Below are 21,562 nucleotides of genomic sequence, written 5' to 3'. Positions count from 1 at the left end.
TAAAGACTAAAACCTAGAGTAAAATATGTGTATTGTGAAATATATCAATTTTATGTTAATATACGTGAATCAGAAAAATCTGTTGATAATTTCCATCTATGTAACTAAGTGATATAAAAGAGATGATGGAAGAATACAATGGGTTTACAAGGTCATTTAAATGCAATTTCAACTCAAGAAAAAAGAGTAAATACAGAGAACAGGATAGGAGGGGCCAGGCTGACAGTACAAAAGGGGAGGGAGGATAGGGCCTTGCATGGGCCACCCTGAGTTTGAACTCTAGCATACTGAGCACAGCAAGGAGTAATTCCTGATTTCAGAGACAGGAATAAGTACTGAACACTGCTGTTGTGGTCCAAAAACCATATAAAAGAGCCAGAAAAATACTTTTCCTTCCTACAATACCTACTCTGGTAAAATATAACTTGTCTCCTTAATGAACCTCTTTTAATTCCCGCACAATGGCTTTCTTTATTTGATAATCCACCCTCTTGCCCTATCTCAACCCATGAAGTAGAGTTCCAGCTTCAATACTAGAGGAAAATATGAAACCTAAGTCAGAACCAATCAGCCACCACATTTTTCCAGCTGGGCCTGCAGGGAATAGGCAATATTCAGAGTAAGTCATGAAGTAGTCAGAAGATGTAGGAAGATTCTGTATCGATTTTGCCATTTATGGAAAGAACAAAGGCAACATTGCAGAATGTAGCCATACAATAAAAAGATAAAAATCTGGTCCCCAACACCCAACATCTATTGACCCAGCTCCACAAGTAATCTTGAAAAGAACTCAATGCCACTGAATCATCTCAGGAAGATATGTCTGGATTAAGAACTCTGGAGCCTTCTTGGAGTGGTTCCAGAAGATTATCCTTTGTGCCTGAAGGCCCTGTAGCCCACAGTCATACCTGACATACCCTGACATAGAAATGACCCAGTTCCACACTTGAACCTCCTCAAGCTTCCAAGCTCTAAAGCTCCTGGAATATATAGTCAGATCAAAATTTCACAGTATCAACAGCTCAGTAGAAGTACAGCAAATTTGAAAGGAAAGTTTAACAAAAGACCACCAAGCATAATGAGTAAAAATAATAACACAGAAGACTTAACCGGAACCAATCAGCTCAGTAAATCCTCAAAGACCTTAGTAACACCATTATGATATAACAATGATCACAAATTAAATTTTATTGAACTGTTTTTTTTGGTAATTCCATTTGCCTTATTGTTGTAACAAGAATTACTAGGTAAATTTGTGTGTGTCTGTAAATAGGCAGGCTTGGAGGGGCGCAGGGAAACTAGGGACACTGGTGAAGGGAAGGTTATACTGGTGGTGGGATTGGTGTTGGGTGTTGGAATACTGAATGCCTGAAACAACTGTATTATGAACAACTTTGTAAATTACAGTGTTATAATTAAAACAATTAACTATTCCTGGTGACATAAATTGATGTTTGATCAATCTATATTTGAAGTCTTTCTATGCCTTGCAATTCAGGTTACATTTTCAATCCCTTGCACTTGAAGTTTATAAGATGGTTTCTAAGTATGTTTATGAGAAGTTGAGTAAAGCTTTGAGGTGAAAGAAAGTTTCCTATCTACTGTTCATGTCTAGACCAATCATCTTCAACTTGAAAATCAAAATTTCCCTTCACAGTATCATTTCATTAATTTCCTCTGCCCTTCATAAAAATGTCAAGGTTTGAGGCTCAAGGGCTATCTCATCTCTTGATGTGACTAAGAAAGCACCTGCTATGTAAGCAAGAAGTGATAAAATGGATCCCATACCGCCACATTTCATGGTGGCTCTGCTGACTGCAACTTTTGGTACCACACTGTGGTCGGTGATCTCTAGTGAACAATTCAGATGAGAGCCTGTGTCAAGATTGAAGTCAACTAGTCCTTGCAAGCAACTGTGACTTAAAAAAAATATGTGAGTCAGGAGTGTGCCAGTGTGTGAGCCCCAGCAGTGTGTGAGCCCCAGAGCAGTTCCCAGTGACCACTACAGCCAAAGTGCGATTGAACAGCACAGGTAAATGAGGGCGGCCCCCAGTGAGCACACCTATAAGCACCACTACTAAAGTATGTCAGCCTTAGTAAGCACAGCAGTTGGGCACTGGTGACCCAGGTCATCCCCAAAACAGCAACAAAGAGAAGAGGGGTTGGGTGGGGGCAAAATGCCGAGCTTTCATGGCTTAATTTTGGATCAACTGACTTCGCTAAGGTAATCGCGTTTCATATACAGACACAAAGCTATTATAATCATCACCTGTTACGACAAAGAATTCTTTTTTGTTTGTTTATCCATATTGAACTTTCATGAGGCAAACAAAAGCAACTTGTGAAGATTTAACAATGGTGAAAATGGCTTGAATAGCTAACCTGAGAACAGCAGGTTGTATGAAAAGGTTTTAGTTTACATTAACTAAATGTTTGTTTGATATGTAGAACTGATTTCAGTTAAAGCTGTTTAAATAAAATATAATAATAAAAGGAATGTCTACAATATTAAGACAATAGTCACTAAACTTTATCTGTGGTATTAAAAGACAGTGGTTAAGAGAAGTAAACTTGACTGCTTTGAAAGGACAATGAATACAAGTCAAGTTCAACTTCTATGACGGTACAGGTTTCACGACTTGATTTACTATAAGAAAAAAAAAGAAGTTCTTTTCAGTAAGTTCCACTTAAAATTTGTTTACACTATAAGAACAACCTGTCAGCAAGGTATCAAGCTCTACTAATGGGAGTTGAAAAGATTTTGGGGGAGTTTTACTATCTGTGAGTTGGTTATTTCCATCAATAGAAGTAAATCATATAATCTTTGGCAATTGTGGTGCCCCAGGAAATAAACTGGATTACGATACATAACTAGCAAGCTCAACCTACCTGAAGACACAAATGTCTGGAGCTCAGCAAATTCAAACTCGGAAGTCAGAAGAGGGGCATCCCTGCAGCCTTCACTATCAGGTAAGAGTGCAAAGAAATGTTCCCTGTATCCTTGAATAAGTAATGATTTCATTCGCCCTCTCTGAGGCCCATTCACCTCTTGATGCAGATAGTGTTTTAGTTAAAAATAAGTGCTCTGGAGACAGGTTTAAACTGAGTTCCATCTGACTAGCTATTGTCATTAGTAAAATAAGGATAACTGCATAAAAACCACAGAGATTCATGGAAAGGATTAAATGGGTTAATGATGAATATCTTGCTCTATGGCAAGCACTTGTTAAAAGACCGGCAGGGTCACAAGAATTAATTGTCCATAAGAATCTGTCTCAGGATATTTTCTGAGCAGTTTTTGCATTCAACCACTTCATAAACACCACTTCTGGGTTTGAAAATTTCAACAATGAGGACTAACTCCAACAGAGTCATTCATGAGTTGCCCAAGAGATGATCTTTGTGGCATCAAATTCATTGGTATGTGTTTAATTCAATTTAATTCCTTCCTCCTTCCTTCCTTCCTTCCTTCCTTCCTTCCTTCCTTCCTTCCTTCCTTCCTTCCTTCCTCCCTCCTTCCCTCCCTTTCTCCCTCCCTCCTTCCCTCCCTCCCTTGATTCTTCCCTTCTTCCTTTCCTCTCTGCCTTCCTCCCCTCTCTCATTCATTCCCTCCCTCTCTTCTTCCCTCCTTCATTCTCTGCTTTTCTTTTAGGTTTGGCAGTATTCAGGATCAAACCCAGGTATGTCATGTAAAAGGCAATTGGCTTACTGAGTGTACTAATTCTCCAGTCAATATCTTACTTTTTTCTTTTTAAATTAGTAGGTAAAATTATTGTAGGATTTTAATCAAATGGCATCCTCACCACTTCTCCCACTGACAAAGTAGTAGTTAACTCTCATAAAATTATTTTTTTGTTTTAGTTTGGGGCCATATCCAGCAGTATTTAAGAGTTACTCCTGGCTCTGCACTCAGGGATCATTCCTGGCAGGCTCAGGGGTAATAGCTGGTAATCAGAAAACCATCTTTATAACCCTCTTAACTAACCTGTGTAAGCTCTGCAGGGGCAGCAGGGAATGAGAGTGAGGGTAAAAATAATCTCCTAGAAATGTCTAAAATAAGTCCTAATAGAAAGAAGTTCTGTCTACTTTGTCCAAATTTGTCCACTTTGGTACTGGGGAGTAAAACTTAAGACTCCTGTTTCTGAGCTACTGCATCATTGTACAGCTGTGGCCCATCCCCATCAGAAACAGATAAGCAACTGTCATCTACTTTTCTTTTACCAAGTTGCTCAGTTCACGTTGTTTCCTTGAAGATAAATGAAAAATACCATTAGGGCTAATGTCTCACAGTAACAGGTGAAATACGTCAATTCACAGGGAAAGAGTGATGTGACTTATTAGAGCAGGGAGAGATGTTAAGGACCAATCTGCAAAGAACCTTAGACGACTTTATAAAGACGCTTTTGATGAGGGAAGATGCCAGAGTGGCAAGGAAAAACAGAACCAAATTCCACTACTAAACACAATTCTCATTTGGGGGAAGTTTCCTAAGTGAAAAGGCTGAATTTCCCATTTTAATGTTTTTTAAAAGGAAAATGGGACTAATAATACAGAGAATGATCCAATTTATAAGTGAGCAAAAAGCTTTTTCAAAGCAACTTAAATTAAGGGTAAAAATCTCTAGGTCTTAGTGCAATCCCTAAAAGTTCCCAAATTGTTCAGTTAAGAAAGCATTTAAGATAAGGAAAAGAATCCACTTCTAAATCCACAGAGCCAAAGAGCTTTGCAGCACATCAAACCAAGGAGTTGATCCTAGGATTTGTCCAGAAAGGGTACATGGATTTAAAAAAGCAAAGGACTCAAGAAGAACGAGGGGGACTATTACAAACACCTATGCTTTCATCATACAATAGAGCACAGTTAGAATGAACATGCAAGTATCCAATCCTAGGTCAACTTGAATAGCATAAGAAAAGCTTCAACAGTATGTTCTAACACAGAATTAATTCATTTCATTTTTTGATTCTGGGGCCACAACTGCAAGTACTGATGGACTACTCCCAGCTCACTATTGGGGCTCACTCTCAGCAGTGTTTGGGGCACCATATAGTGTCAAGGACCTAATCTAAGACTCCTGCATGCAAAGCACACTTTCCTTTCTTTGGCCCATTCCATCTCCTCAGACCTGGAATTAATTCTTAGTGTAAGGAGATGACCTTGAAGAATCAAGGACTGGAAGAATGCAGAAGATTGGCATGCACACTGTTTAGATTGTAGAACTCTTCTTCATTCAACCATGGCCAAGTCTCAAAAAGCCAAAGTTTCTGATATATCGCTTCCACACTTCTCTAATATGTACAATGTCAGAAATAGTCAGAAACTTTCTGGATATGGATTTGGAAGGAAATACTCAACTGTTAAATGAACAGGGTGATTTTATACATTTTCCCCATCCACTGATAATGAGGCAACATTAGTCTCATAAAAAGCAAAGAAAAAAGAACCAGGGGGAATAACACCCTCATGCATATTAGAGACCAACCCATCTGCTTGCTTGACTTCTAAAATTGTAAGGCTTTTAAGACAATAAAAAAAATACATTTAAAAAAATAAAACAAATAAAAAATACAAGAATCAAATGTCTTGACTATGAATGTATAGGAAAACTTAACTTTGCTCCAAGTACTAATTCAGGGCTGTTGTCAGGCCTCTTAATGTGTATCTTTCTTGATATGCTCCATAATATCACTAGCAAGATGTGATGAGTGAGAACGTATTATTGCCCCCCAAAAGAATGGAAGGAGTCAGTTATGGGGCCGGAGCAGTGGTACTTGCAGTAGGGTGTTTGCCTTGCACACACTGACCCTAGGATGGACCATGTTCAATCCTCTGGCGTCCCATATGGTCCCCCAAGCCAGGAGCAATTTCTGAGCACATAGCCAGGAGTAACCCCTGAGCATTATAGGGTATGACCCAAACCCCCCCCCAAAAAAAAGGATGGGAAGGAGTCAGTTTGGGGTTCAGCTCAGCATTAGTTACAGTTATTAATGACCTAAAAGATAAAGTGTTTTTTCCTGTGGTTCTGGAGCTTAGAGCAATGCTTCACAAAACAGCTCATCTGATACATAAAAAGAAAAAAAAAAAAACTTCAATGGCTCCCATTTTCTACTTGACACAGAGTAAAAGGAGGAAATATACCATCCATGTATTCCAATCCCAATACCCGATAGAATCTCTGTGACATCTGTGGCCTCATCTCTTATAATTCATTCTGTTCACACCAGACTGTCTCTTGGCTCATCCCAGAATACTAGGCATTCTCTCACCTCCCAGTCTTCATAGGACTTGCTCCTTCTGCCTGTTCCCCAGATACCTACTACAAGTTCTACCATCAACTACATGGTTCCTACTCACATCCTGCAAGTATCTGCTCAGGAAACATTTTAGTAAGGCTGTTCTCTGATTTTCTCTGTTTGCTGCTTTCCCATATAGCATTTCTAATACAACATCTGATTAATCAGCATGTTGTATTTGCTGTTATACCTCTCTGCACTCAAATGTTAAATAAGTACTTTAACAATATACCACCAATATATCTAAAAAATGCCTGGGACATATTCAATATTAATTTTGAAAGAATGAGAATGTTTTTGCAATTCAAATTCCCTACCAAACCTTGTAATCAGAGCAAAGAGAAAGCCTCAGACTCAGCAATTCTTGACCATTTGGCTAATTTTCACCATCTCTCTATCACTTGGTAACTGTTTCTCTTTTAACATCTTAATAGGCTTTTTTTAAAAGGTATAATTTTACTGTCATAAAAATCCACCCAGGTTAAGTGTAGAATTCAATGACTTTTGTAAAACTTATAAAACCATGGGGCCAGACAGATAGCATGGAGGCAGGGCATTTGCCTTGCACGCAGAAGGACAGTGGTTCAAATCCCGGGATCCCATATGAACTCCCGAGCCTACCAGGAGTGATTTCTGAGCGTAGAGCCAGGAGTAACCACTTAGCACTGCCAGATGTGACCCAAAAACCAAAAAAAAAAAAAAAAAAAAAATATATATATATATATATATATATATATATATATATATATATAAAACCATCCACAAATCCCCTTTTTACCATGAGAATAAAGACCTTCATTGATAAGAGCATCTATGATAATGCAGTAACCCTTCTCTGTTTTCAATGGTTGTCAGTCTGGTTATTTTTCTTTTAGCTAGTGATATCAACATGAAATGATAATATAAAACTTCCTTTTTAAAGAAATGTGCTAATGTACAAATGAGCTGATTTTTTTGAAAAAATGTATCTTGGACCAGAGCAATAGCACATTAGCACTAGCATTTGCCTTGCATGCCCAGGACCAGGATCAACCCAGGTTCAATTCCTATATGGCATTTAATATGGACCCCAGAGCCTACCAGGTGCGATTTCTAAGCACAGAGACAGAAGTAACCCAAATGCCACTGGGTATGGCCCCAAAACAAACAGACAAAAAAAAATAACATATTCTTAAACAGATGAAAATATCAGTAGTCCAGATTAAAGCAAAAATTGAAATGGCATTAATAAGAACAGAAAAGTTTGGGAGAAGAGTCACAAAGAACTGTGGTCCAAATCATCTGGTCTCAGAGTACTGACAGTCACTAATAAAAAGAACCAAGTCATTGACCCCTTTCTTATTGGGCCCACCCTCAATTCCCACCAATCTTACTTCAAAGATTACTCTTCATGGGACTCTATATTTCCACATGCCTTTGTGAGGAAAACACAAAATGCCTTCTATTCAGAGTGATCTCAGGAATGCTTATACGGAAAAAAAGATAGTTTCTCCTTCAAAAACAAAGAGACGATTTGCTAGCAGTCTTGTAGGATACAGAGAGTTTGTTGACTGGAGTGAAGAATGGGAAAGCTATATACTATTCTAAAAAATTCAGTTCCTTAGCTCAGGCCCCTCTCCTATATGAACTCTCTCCCTTCACATGTTAACTCTACTATGTCTTGTGGACAGAGGCTGGAGACTGACACAATAAACTGATGATGTGGTTATGAAGACTGAGATAATAAAGAAATTTCTTTTCTCAAAGTCTCTTATAAGCATATAAAACTAGAGTAGATTAAACTGACTAGCTTATAGATAGGACAGAATCTCATACAGTGACTAGAATGAGTTGAAAGGGCTAGTGTGCATGTTTTTGTATGAAGGAAACCTGGATTTGATGCCCAATACCCAAGGAGAGTCCCCTGGGTACCACTTGGAGACCTCCCCCAAAACAATGAGCAAGAAGCAGCCCCTTAGTGTGGCTCCAAACAAAATGAACATCAAAAACATTTTAGGGCCTTCACAATTATGCAGCTCTAACCTCATTGTGGATGTCTTCCCCTTGTTTCAGTACTGCAGGATCCAGGGATTTTAAAGAGATGTCACCGTTGTCTGACTCCTCGCGGATATTCTGCAGAGCCAACTGACAGCGCTGTAAAATATAATCCAAGGTTCCCGTGGAGCACTGTAGAGAAAAAAAATAGTGATCAAGATTAAAAACCAAATTCAAGCTATCATGTCCCTTTTTCTAAGGCCATTCACTTGCAATGCTATTATATATTTACCTGCAATACCCATAGCTCCACAGACCCTTAATTAAGAATTATAATAGTGGGAAGGTAAAGACAAGAAGATGAGAAAAGAACGAAATCCAAGGAGCATCCACAGTACCACAATAAACACGGCAAAAAAAAAAAAATGATTTAGGACTGAGGCCTGCCCTCTCAAGTCAATATTCCACCTTGAATAACTATCTTGAATGATTGTTTCTATCTCAATGTCTCTTTGCTCTTCAGGTTCATCTTCTATCTTGAATGTGTATCCCTGCCCTTCCTTCACTCTGCCCACATTTCTAAGTAAGCTTAGTTCAATAAAAACAATTTTAATTCACTAAAAAAAAAACCCTAATTCATCAAATTTTAATGAATAGGGTTTGAGATTGTACAGGGACATGCTTGTGTACAGCCAATCTCGGCTTCAACACCTGATAACAAATAGTCCATCAAACATTGCTTGGTATGGAATTGAAGGAAGGCCCGAGCACTGTCAGAGTGACATGGGTAATCCCTTGGACCATTGCCATTGAATTGTTATATAGTTGTAGAGTAGGCTGAACATCACCAAAAATACCCTTGAGATCTCCTTAATATTTCTTCGGAGTGCACTCTCCCTTGCTCCCTTTCCCTTTTTCTCCTCTCCTCTTCCCTCCTCTCTCTCCCTCTCTCTTCTCTTCTCTTCTCTTCTCTTTCTCTTCCCCTCCGGACTGCCATCCAAACCAGAAACTCGCTCCTAACTCTTACAATAACACTAAACTAGATGAAGAAATGGAAGGATTCAACTGTATTAATGAAGAAAGACAAATATCTTGAAAGGATCCTGACACACAAGTGCTTGCTAAATTCTCTGATGAGGGCTTTAAAGTGATAATGGTGAGAATGCTCACTAAACTAAGGATAACAGCTCTAACAAGTAGAGAGGATCTATGAGAAAACTGATCAGAAAAAAATTCAATGAACCACACTGAGTACCACCAGAAGTGATCCAGAAACACTGTGCCAAGAACATACATCCTAAATTCCTCCAGCTATTACCACCAACCCTCCCCCACAAAAAAGAAATCAACTAGAACTAGAGAACACTAGAGGCAAGAAATAAAAAACACAACAGTAGAATAATAGAAAATGACTAATTAGTAAAGGATAAGGTACATGAACGATCAAAAATAATATAAAAATGTAACAAAAACAATTAACATTCACATCTTAGAGGTTCTGAAAGAGAAAAGAATGAGGGATAATATGATTAAAGAAATAATAGTCAAGGGGCTGGAGAGATAACATGGAGGTAAGAATTTGTCTTTCATGCAGAAGGTCATTGCTCAGAAGAATGGGCATCCTCCATTCACCCCCGAACCAGGGAAGCTATCTACGAAACATCCAAGTTTTTTATAACAACACCTGGAAGCAATCCTCTACCAGGGAAGACCCTACCACTGCTCTGACATCGACCTGCTCAAAAGAGACTTCCCTTAACACTAAGAAGACTTGACAACAACAACGACCTGCTTATAGGACAGGGTCCTCTGCATTGCCCTTTAATTGTGAGGTGAAACGAGAGGACGCTCTGCACCATCCTCACTGCAATGTAGGATATGCAGATTCCAGGATCTTTAATACAGAAACATGATACCAACAACAGAGACTGTGTGAAAAATAAAAGTGTATTGGCACTACAGACAATGACCTGGATTGGACAAACTAGTTTGCCTGGAGCCTAGAGTTGGTCTTATAACAGGAAACTTCAGGGGTAGGGTCTCCTTGTATTTAGGCCAAGGCTTTTTCTTTCCATGTCCCTCATATTTTGGTGGGCCTATGCAAACAATAATTGCCACTCTAACACCATTTTTTAAGGAAAACAACCCACTTAAACTTTTGAGGTTAACTTAAACTAATAGGCATGTGCCTGGAAATGTAAAAAAGTACTTTGCCTTCAATGTATAAGGAGTTACATAAGTTTTATGGTTTTAGATTGCTTTGTGTGCTGCTAAGAAATATTATGTATTACAATCTGGGGACTTGAGGGACAAAGTACATGGGTTCTGTTTTATTTTTCTTAATGTTCTTTGGCTGAAAGTTCAAAGTTAAGATATCAGCAATGGGACTACTGAGAATTCTGTTTATGGGTAATTGTCCTTCCACTGTAACTTTATCTTGTCCTCTTTCTTTGCATCTTTGTTCTCATAATTAAAAATAAAAAATTAAAGAAAAAAAGGTCATTGATTCAAATCCCGGCATCCCATATGGTTCTCTAAGCCTGCCAGGGGCGTTTTCTGAGCGTAGAGCAGGAGAGCTGCCGGGTATGACCCCCCAAAAAAAAGAAATGATAATCAAGAATTTGTCCAATCTGAAGATGGACATAAAGACTCATATTCCAGATCCAAGAAACTCAGAGTTTCAAACAAAATTAAGAATAAAAAGGACTAAAGTCAAAAAGGCTAAGGTAAATACAAACACAAACACCAGCAATGAGTAACCAAAGTGACAGATAGAGACAAAATATTGAAATCAGAATGAACAAAGCAAAAACCCACATAGAAGGGAATCTCCATAAGCCCCACAGAAGACCTATCAGATTAGACCCCACAGGTTAGAAGGGGAAGCATATTATAGGAAAAGCATTAAAACAAAATACCTAACAGATATCAATTTATAGGGAAGAAAATAAGAAGCCAAAGACAAACTTAGGAAACACCCAGAATCCATAGAGAAAATGATAATCAAAGGGCTGGGCTGTCATGTAAAGTGGATAGGGAGCTTGTCCTTCATACAGCCAATCCAGGTTCAATCCCAGCACCTTGTCTGATGTCCCAAGGGCTACTCAGAATGATCCACCCCACATGATCCCTGAGCACAGAATCAGGAGTAAGCGCTGAGCACCAATATGTGTGACCCAACACCTCCCTTGCTCAAAAAAAATTGAATTCTTCAATGTTCCACACTCATCTTCATCAAAGCATTCACAAAATTTTACAACAATAAAAAACAATCATCAGAAAATAGGGAGAAGAGCTGAACAAAATCTTTTTCAATTAAAAAATATAGATAAGGGGTCGGAGAGATAGCATGGAGGTAAGGCTTTTGCCTTTCATGCAGGTGGTCATCGGTTTGAATCCCAGCATCCCATATGGTCCCCCGTGCCTGCCAGGAGCAATTTCTGAGCCTGGAGCCAGGAATAACCCCTGAGCACTGCCGGGTGTGACCCAAAAACCACAAAAAAAAAAAAAAAGGTGATTAATAGACACATAAAAAAGTGTTCACCATTACTGATTCTCAGAAAACACAGATCAACACAACAGTGAGCTATCACCTCAAACTGGAGAGAATGCACTATAACAAAAACGGTTGGAAATAACCAGTGCTAATGGGGATGTGGTGAGAAAGGAACCCCTCATTCTTTCCTAGAGGTGATATAACCTGATTCAGCCTTCCTGGAAAAGTATGAAAAACCCTCAAAAAATTGATAATACAACTAAACCATGATCCAGTAGTCTCAACTCCTGGGCACCTATCCCAAGAACACAATAATCACTGACTTACAAAGGCAAGCACCTAGTCTGCTGTACTGTCTCTAACCCTTCTTGATTCTGCTTTTGTCAGAAAAATATTTTTTTCCCCTGCAGGGTTGTCCCTATCATTTGGTATAGAATGGCAGTGAGTGTGTGAAGAATTTTTATATTGAAGACTAGCCTTCAAGGTCATTTCAGAGGCATCAGTTTAAAATATTAATATTAAAGTTAAAGTGCTCCAGGAATATATTTCCCTTGTTTTTGCAAAGGATATTTTTTTTTTTTTTTTTTTTTTTTTTGTCCCCCAATTCACAATACATACCCGGCAAGGGGCCTGTGTTGAGGTGTATATGGGGTGCCTTTACTGTACCTCCTCTTTCTATACAGCCAGTGTAAAGAACACAGCCTGTGGTAAGAATTGGGAGGCCTTATTTTATCTTTTATTTATTTTTTTTTCTTCAGGGCAAACTAAAGTTTTTTTTTTAAGTAAGAATTCATTTAAAGGACAAAATTGATTAACCTAATAAGGTAAACTAATATAACATAATATAGTGACATAACATAACATATAATATAATTAATATAATAATACATGTAAGTCAAAGAAAGTTTCTGATTAAAAACACAATTTTTTTTCCATAATGGCTTACATATCTTTCACTGTAGTATTTTGGGTACATATTCACATTAAATCAGGGGAATACCCATCACCTAATATGTCCTCTTCTCAATCAAAAATCAAATATACTGAAAATATTTTTCAAAGGATATTTTATAATTTGTTTTTTTCATCATTCTAGAAAATCATATTGTCAGAACACATGGATTAAACTCCATCTGCATCCTCTTTCTGACAAATGATCATTCAAAGGAGACTGTTTATTTGACCTCTGTTTTGTTCCCAGAGGCTCAGAGAAGGACAGACTAGTTATCTGTGCCCTTGTTAGAACCCAGGTACTATGTGATGCCTTTGAATGTGCCTTAAGGGCATGAGCCACATATCTCCTATTATTTGAAGAATTTGTTCTGCCAAGGACTGCAACAGTTTTTTGCAGAAAAGAAAATTGAGTTCCTTGCGCTGTGTTTATAATTTGAATTTTTCCATACTATTTCAGTTAAGCTGTATATTTTTAAACCAGTTTTATACTTTCTTTCCCATTGTTACATTAAGAATAGCTGGGAGAAAATCAGTGTCCACGGTCCTGGTTAATTAGTTTTCAGTTACTTATTAAATTTCCTACTTAGGACTCAGTTTTAGATGTCATAGTATATATAGAAAATATAGAAAATGAATGTGTTAACTAATAAGTAAATGAGTTGCTGAAATGAGGTGAGGCAGACAGCACAAAGCTCAGTAAGCTAAATCACTATATTAATTCTACTTTTTAAAGTAGATTTAAAATTTTTTATTAATATACATGCTTTACAATGGCATTTCTATTTATGCCCTAGCCAATACAATGGGCCTACATCACCACATCCTACTAGCAAGGTGCCAATATTTTTGATGTTCCACACTCATCTCGTCTTCCCTTCCTGGGAAGCCCCACATATGACATTCATGCACATATACACATGGTAAATTCAGTTCTGTTAGCAGTCAAAGAGTTTGTTTTCATAAACCATTATCTTTTCCTTGCTTTGTGTCTAATTTCCCACACTTGTGAGATCATCCAGTATTTGTTTTTCTTTTAGAGTTACTTTGCTTGACATGTCACCCTGGTGTTCCAGCCAGGTTTTAGTAAAATGCAAGATTTATTTTCTCATAGCTAAGTAGCATTCTACTGTATACCATTGAACACCACAACTTACTGTATTTTTGTACCATAAGACGCACCATAATTTACCGTATTCTATACCATAAGACACCCCCCCTCTGCATTTTATGGCGTGAATACAGCCTGGAGCTGAAGCCTGAGGGCAGGGAGAGAGAGCACCTAAATAACTATGTGTGTCTTATGGTCAGGTGAGTCTTATAGAGAGACAAATATGGTAACTATCCACTCATCTGCTGTTGGGTTGTTTACAAATCTTGGCTATTGTAAAAAGTGCTGCAGTGAATAGAGGTACCCCCATGTTTCTTTATTTTGGCCCCTGCAATGCTGGGCCTTGAGCAGCACTGACCATTGAACTGCTGCACCCAAACAACCAGAGCACTACTGTTTGGAATGGCCCTGGAGCCCCCTAAGTACTATTTCAGATGTGCTCCCATCCCATTCACCTTCCAAAGTGATAAGAGAAGCATTTACCACCAATGCAATGATACAAAACAAAACAGAATAATAATTCATAGGGAAGGCCACCATCTGCATAATGTATTCTTAAATTACATACATATCTGCTTATTTATGTAACAAGAATTTGCTAACATTGGCTGCCTCTAGGGAGTAAAAGCTATTTGGCTTGAGGAAAAAGAGATGTTTAGCTGAATACCCTCATGCATTCTCTGAATTATGAACCATTTCACAATCTACTCAAAATTTAATTATATTGAAAATTTTAGTTTATAAAAATCCTATACTAAATCCTCCAAACAACTGATAACAAACAAAATGATAAAATCAAAGAAAGGCTTAGGTTCATCAGACATAATTAGTCAGATACAATACAAAAAAATACATCATGAAATTTTCCTATACATGGATGTACATGGAATCTATTATGCTGAGTGAAATAAGTCAGAGAGAGAGAGAGAAAGAGAGAGACAGAGACAGAGAGAGAGAGACAGAGAAAGACAGAGAGAGAAACGCTGAATGGTCTCACTCATCTTTGGGTTTTAAGAAAAATGAAAGACATTCTTGCAATAATAATTTTCAGACACTAAAGAGAGAAGGGCTGGAAGTTACAATTCACCTCATGAAGCTCACCACAAACAGGGATGAGTTTAGTTAGAGAAATAATTACATTTTGAACTATCCTAATAATGAGAACGTATGAGTGTTATAGAAAGCGTGTCTAAGAGTACAGGCGGGGTTGGGTGGGGAGGAGGGAGATTTGGGACACTGGTTATGGGAATGTTGCACTGGTGATGGGTGGTGTTCTTTACATGACTGAAACCCAAACACAATCATGTATGTAATCAAGGTGTTTAAATGGGCCCGGAGAGATAGCACAGCGGCGTTTGCCTTGCAAGCAGCCGATCCAGGACCAAATGTGGTTGGTTCGAATCCCGGTGTCCCATATGGTCCCCCGTAAGTGCCAGGAGCTATTTCTGAGCAGACAGCCAGGAGTAACCCCTGAGCACCGCCGGGTGTGGCCCAAAAACCAAAAAAAAAAAAAAAAAAAAGGTGTTTAAATAAAATATAAAAAATATATATAACACCACAACAATGAATTTCTTTCTCTGACTAACTAAAATAAATTTCCAAATGTAATTTTTTCCTATACATTGTACATAGGCAGAAAATCACAAGTTATTTTGTTTGGCACAGCAAGGATAGACTATTAATAATGAATGAAGGGCTGGAGAGATGGCATGGAGGTAGGGCATTTGCCTTGCATGCAGGATAGTGGTTCGAATACCAGTATCCCATATAGTCCCCAAGCCTACCAGAAGCAATTTCTGAGCGTAAAACCAGGAGTAACCCCTGAACGCTGCAGGGTATGACCCCAAAACAAAAAACAAAAATACTAAATGAAGGAGGGAATTGAAGAACAGTAAAGGCTACAGAGGAGGAGGAATTTTGTTCCCCACTTCTTGAGGAGATAAATAATGCAACATTGGGAAAAACTACCTTTCTTCTTCTAATATTAAAATATTAATGCAATATATAATTATAACCATCTTATACACGGTTTCACTGAATTATTTCCTAAAACTTTATTTCCAAAATCAGTGTTGGAGAAACTACCAATTAGAAAAACTATCAGGGGTGTAAAAATGTATCTATTTCTCCATAACTTTACCAGCATTGCATATTACCATTTTTCTATTTTTGTAAAAATAAAGACAATTTTTAAATTACCTTAAAATAATTACATTTTGAAATACTAAGCTATAAGAAATGATGAAATGTTGCCTTTACAAGGTCAATGAAGCTGGAGTCAATGGTAAGTGAAATTAGTCAGAAAAGAGTGAGAAGTGCCAGTGCATCTCACTAGAGCGAATGCTAATAAAATAAAAAAAAAAGAAAAAGAAAAAAGGAATAAACAGTATCTAATTACCACCTCTTGAACTTTGAATAGAGGATTGAGGTTGTCTAGCTTAAGGGGATGGGGTTAGTGCCCAGTACAGAGATAAGCGGAATTGGGCAGGACCCTGAAAGTAGTGAAAAGGCAATAAATAATTTTGTAAAGCAAAAGCATGAACAGAACACTACTGTAACCATGATAGGCCTCAAATACAATAAGATGCAATTAATAGGTGATTTATTTTATTTTTTTTAAATATATTTTTTATTTACGTAACATGATCATAGTTGGGTTACAGTCATAACCAGAACACCCCCCTTCATCAGTGTAACATTACCCCTTCCCCCCTTTCCATCCCCTGCCTGTATTCGAGACAGGCATTCTACTACAGTTATTTGTTTTTAAGTTCAGTAAGTTGTATTTTTTTTTCCTTCAAGGATAAGAGTAAAAAAAATATAGTAAAGGTGTGGTAGTGGCAATCGCCGTTGTTTGTATAGGTCCAGAAAAATGGGAAAATAGAAAAAAAAATGCTTGACCTGATTACAAAAGGCCTCACCCCAGAAGTTTATTGGCATAAGACTGACTCTGGGTTCCAGGCATACCAGTCCGTCCAACTCGAGTCATTCTCAAGGTCCCAGTGAAACTTTTTCACACTTTAGCTATTGTTGGTATCAGATTCTTATATTTAAAGACTCTGGATTCTGTGCATTTCTTTCATTGATGTCAGGCTGATGTGGAGCATAATAGGTGATTTTTTTTAATTACTTTTAACTTCAAGTGATTTTTAAAAGCTTTTATACACAACATCATGTAAACACCATCAGCAAGCTTCCTACATGGCCAGTTAAGTAATTATTTGAGGCTGGCAGGCCATCAGGTCTGTTGATGCAACTACTCAACGTTGCCAATGCAGCTCCAAAGCAGCCATAACCAATATGTAAACAATTGAGTGTGACTGTGCTTCCATTTTTTATTTTGCTTTTTATAAAAAAAAAAAAAAAAAAAACAGACCATGGGATGGCCAGTCCTAATTTAGAATATATAAATTGGAGCAATCACATCATGTTATGCAACTATCTGAATAGAAAATACCATGTATTTGAATCAAGGTACAGAAAACATCAAAAATATGGACGGGGATAGTTTCTGTCCCCACAGAGGAACACAGTACATATAGCCACCTCTTTTCTCACCATCAAATTAGACTTAAAATTTAGAAGATACAAATATAGCTGTGAATAGGAAGAATAAACTTAACCTCGGGATATCTTGGAAGCAATGCTACTAGGATAAAATTGACTCACCTGGGGAAAGGGAAAGAGGGCCTCAGGGATGCAAAAAAACCTCTTTTTAAAAAGACCAAAGGGATACTTTTTAAATATACCCTTAAGAACTCCATTATGGTGTTCCCTGTCTTGTATTTATTGTTGGGGTAGGGAGGAGGCATTTCCTGATCCCACATATTTCTGTCACGTATTTCCATTTTTTCTGTAGAATCTCTCCACCTGGCAGCTCCAATTCCATCTGTTAAAAACTGTCTTCTAGTCTGGGAGATGGTGCAGAGGTTAAGGCCATGCCTTGCATGTACATGACCTGGATTTAATCTAAACATGCTGGATGTGCAGGGATAATCCTGCATGAAGGGCCCAAGCCCCATCACATTCTCGGGGTCTTATACTGAACCGATCAATGGTCCAGTTGGCTGAGAATTGACTGTGGAACACTGAAACCATATGAGTAATGGTTGGGAGCCCCGCCAAAAAAGAAAATAGAAAACAGAAATTATCTTTCAATGTCTTAGATTCCCTCTCGATGAGAGGCAATATCATCCCTGAATCACCCACACACAAGGGAAGATTTCATAGGATTTAGGAAATATTTAATAAAGATTTAGTTCATTCGCTCATTCACTTCTCCATTCATGCTTATAGTCCTCCCTCCACTTCAGGAAGTCAGCTGCCAGGTCTGTCTTCAACACCAGTATCAGAATTTCTTCTTTTGTCCTGCTGCCTCTATGTTAGTGGTGCCTATATCATTTTCATCTTCTTCAACATAGAACCAGTATGTCACTACTAAGGTAATAAGTAATCAATAATCCACATGGCAACTGCTTCAGTTCAACCTTACTCTAATGGCAAAGATCTTTTGCAATATGGTCCCTTTAAAGAATAGTATTATCAGCCACACTCCAATGCTGGCATCCAGTGCAACAGTCAAAGAACCACTCTCAATTTATCTAAGCATTGCTAATTATAGGGCTCTTGAGTGAATCCTGGATTATTCCTTTAACTGCACAAAATGTCCTAAAATCTTCTAAATCCAAATGTCGAGTCTTCTATACAATCTCGTCCATGAAGCCTTATGCTGTTTGCAGCTCTTGACAATGCAATTCAGTGACTCAAAATTGGAAATCTATTGATTACAACATGTCATTGATCCTATTCACAAACGCTTCAAAGAATACCTTGAAGAATGAAAAATTTAAGAAAAGTTTGATGAATGTATAAATGAACAAAATCGGGGCCAGAGAGATAGCATGGAGTTAAGGCGTTTGCCTCTCATGCAGAAGGAGGGTGGTTTGAATCCCGGCATTCCATATGATCCCCTGAGCCTGCCAGGGGCGATTTCTGAGCATAGAGCCAGGAGTAATACCTGAGTGCTGCCGGGTGTGACCCAAAAAAAAACCCAAACAAACAAACAAATAAATAGAGATAAATGAACAAAATCACTTCTCCTCTTTTGAAGCCTTTATTTTTCCAAGGAAAGAAGTTTATTTTTTCAAAGATGTTATGCTATGGTTTTATTTTCCCTCAGACTTTAGAGTTTTAGCTCTTTTTTTTAAAAAAGTATTTAAAGCATTTTTATATACAAAGTTATTAATAGTTATATTTTAAACATAAATGTTTTACTATCAATTCTACCACCAGTGTGAACCTCTCTCCACCAATATTTCCAAAGCCCATCCCATACCTCTCCTACCCCAGTCTGTCATCCTAATAGACACCTTTTTAAGTTTTGTTATTAAAATTTGGGTCTCATGATTGCTGTGTTGTCTCCGTGGTTTGAATATTTATTTCCATTCTTCCTGTACCACCAATGTATTCAAATATATTGCCCTCTATCCCATGTTATTGAACATCTTTCTCCTCCTACACTCTTTCTTTCTCCTCAATATACTCTTAAACCAAGAGTGTACTCTGTCATGCAGTTATTCTAAATACCATGTAAGTATTTTACATGGTAAAATATAAGTGATATTATCCTGTATTTCTCCTCCTTTTCCTGGCTTACTTCATTTAACATGATATCTTCCAGTAGCTTTGTTTGTTAGTTTGAGGCTACATCCAGCAGTGCTCAGGTATTTCATAGCTCTGAAATTTTTTCTGGCAGGGTTTGGTGGTCATATGGGATGACAAGGATCGAAACCCTATTAGATAGGATTAAATACCCTATCAACTGTGCTATCACTCCAGCTCCTCCAATAGCTTTTAATCAAAGCACATCATTGATTTAATGCTGGTTACTTTAACATGTGCAGGTTAGTTACCATATACATGGAGAGAGTCTAGCATCCATACAAAGGGCACTGGGTACTACTATCACCAGTTTGAGAAACATCACTAAAAACATAGTATCAGAAAGAAAAAAAAAAAAAACCCTGCCATTCCAGCATTCCTTTTTCTTGTTCTGTTTTGTTTGTTTTTGATATTTTCCTTCTCTTTTTTCTTCCACTTTTTTCTTTCTTTTTCACTCTTGTGGATATTATTTGGTGAATTATTTTTGGTAGTTGATACAAAATTTTTCATCTCTTTTCTTAACCTTTTTTTTTTTATCTCCAACAGAACTGCATAACTTGAATCATTCAGCCTCATAAATTGAGGGGGGAAAATGATGATACCAGGACCAGTCATATGAACATGTAGTGAAAATAAAAAATGATCAGACTGGAACACCAAACCCAAAGACAATGACAACAAAATAGATACCCAATCTACAACAAGTTGTAAAGTGGAGACAAGTTACACTAGTATTCTGGGGGGTGGGGATAAAGGAGGGAGATATGGGAGACATGCTGGGAACAGGAGTGGAGGGAGGACAAAATTGGTGGTGGAAATGCCCTTCATTCACTGTCACTATGTACCATAAATAATTCTGTGCATTGCACTTCAGTCACAATGAAAATTTAAAAAAAAAAACAAACAAAAAAACATAGTATCAGTAAAAGAAGCAACAGAAGCAGAGCATTATAGTAGCTGTGGTAGTAGTAATGGCAGAAAAAGCAGTAGGACTACAGTACTAGTAGTACCATTAGTGCTGTAGTAACAGTATAGTAGCTGTAGCAGTAGAACTATAGTACTAGTAAAGTAATAGTAGCAGCAGTAAGGATAGTAACAGTAGTAGCAATGGTTATTAGTGATAATTTAAGAAAAGTTTGATGAATGTATAAATGAACAAAATCGGGGCCGGAGAGATAGCATGGAGGTAAGTGGAAGCATCAACAACAATTTAGAAAGAGTAATGGGGACTAGCAATTGTTCTAAAAGACATATATTATAACTCATTCAACTCTCATTCAACCAAAATTTAAACACATACTTACACATTTGTTAGTCCCTGTATACTAAGAACCCTGTCAATAACTTATTATCTGCATAAAATATATTTCCCAAATTTTATTCATCATTATCTTTCAGCCCAATGATCACAACACTAATGATGGGTCTGTTACAATTCCAGGCTTCATTAGGAAACAAGAGATGAGGGGACTATACTTAAGTAGCCAAGCATTCACATGAATATACAAGAAGGGGGTTATAGCTAAAAACAAAAGGGATGCCTTTAATATTTTGTATTGTATATGTCCTTTGAATAATAGAAAGTATATATTATATACTCTGTAATTATTCTTTGCTTTGTTCTGTCCAACTTTCTAATGTGACATACATTTGACTTATATTTAGGTCGCAAAAAATTATTTTTATGCTGTTTGTTTTATATGTCTCCCCAAATAAAAATGGAAACAGAACTTAGAACTGGTAGCCACAGTGCCATACTGATGGTGTTCACTCTGTTTCTCTCTCACTCACTCATTCACTCTTATCCTCTCCCATGGTGCTGCTAGACATAGAGTAAGGACTCAAAAATCAAATATTTGAAGATGATTAAGTGACTAAAAGGAAGAAAGAGCAATAAAGAAAAGGGAATAAGCCATGCCTGAAGTGCTTGCTGACATCTGGATTTCAATAAATGCTCACCTGTTCTCTACCACATAGTAACAAGATCAGTTCTTTTTTTTTTTCTCTTGTTTTTTGGGCCCCACCCAGTGGAGCTCAGGAATTACTTCTGGCTCTGTGCTCAGAAATCACTCCTGG

At 37.6% G+C, this 21,562-nt stretch overlaps 1 protein-coding gene and 1 non-coding gene across 3 annotated transcripts in view; both read right to left on the bottom strand.

Moving 5' to 3' along the window:
* Positions 1 to 21,562, bottom strand: part of FTO (FTO alpha-ketoglutarate dependent dioxygenase) — a 428,549-nt gene that overhangs the window by 222,026 nt on the left and 184,961 nt on the right. For both annotated transcript variants that reach the window (XM_049786073.1, XM_049786074.1), the window contains one exon: positions 8,316 to 8,459. In XM_049786073.1, the coding sequence (XP_049642030.1) occupies positions 8,316 to 8,459 (144 nt within the window). The remainder of the gene's footprint in view (positions 1 to 8,315; positions 8,460 to 21,562) is intronic.
* LOC126028755 (small nucleolar RNA SNORA51) lies at positions 12,355 to 12,487 on the bottom strand. The gene has a single exon (XR_007502471.1). It is a non-coding gene; the product is annotated as a small nucleolar RNA SNORA51 (small nucleolar RNA).

Source organism: Suncus etruscus, chromosome 14 (genome assembly GCF_024139225.1).
Source record: "Suncus etruscus isolate mSunEtr1 chromosome 14, mSunEtr1.pri.cur, whole genome shotgun sequence".
Taxonomy (NCBI): domain Eukaryota; kingdom Metazoa; phylum Chordata; class Mammalia; order Eulipotyphla; family Soricidae; genus Suncus; species Suncus etruscus.
The sequence above is the reverse complement of the archived record's forward strand: the minus strand, read 5'-3'. Positions and strand labels throughout refer to the sequence as shown.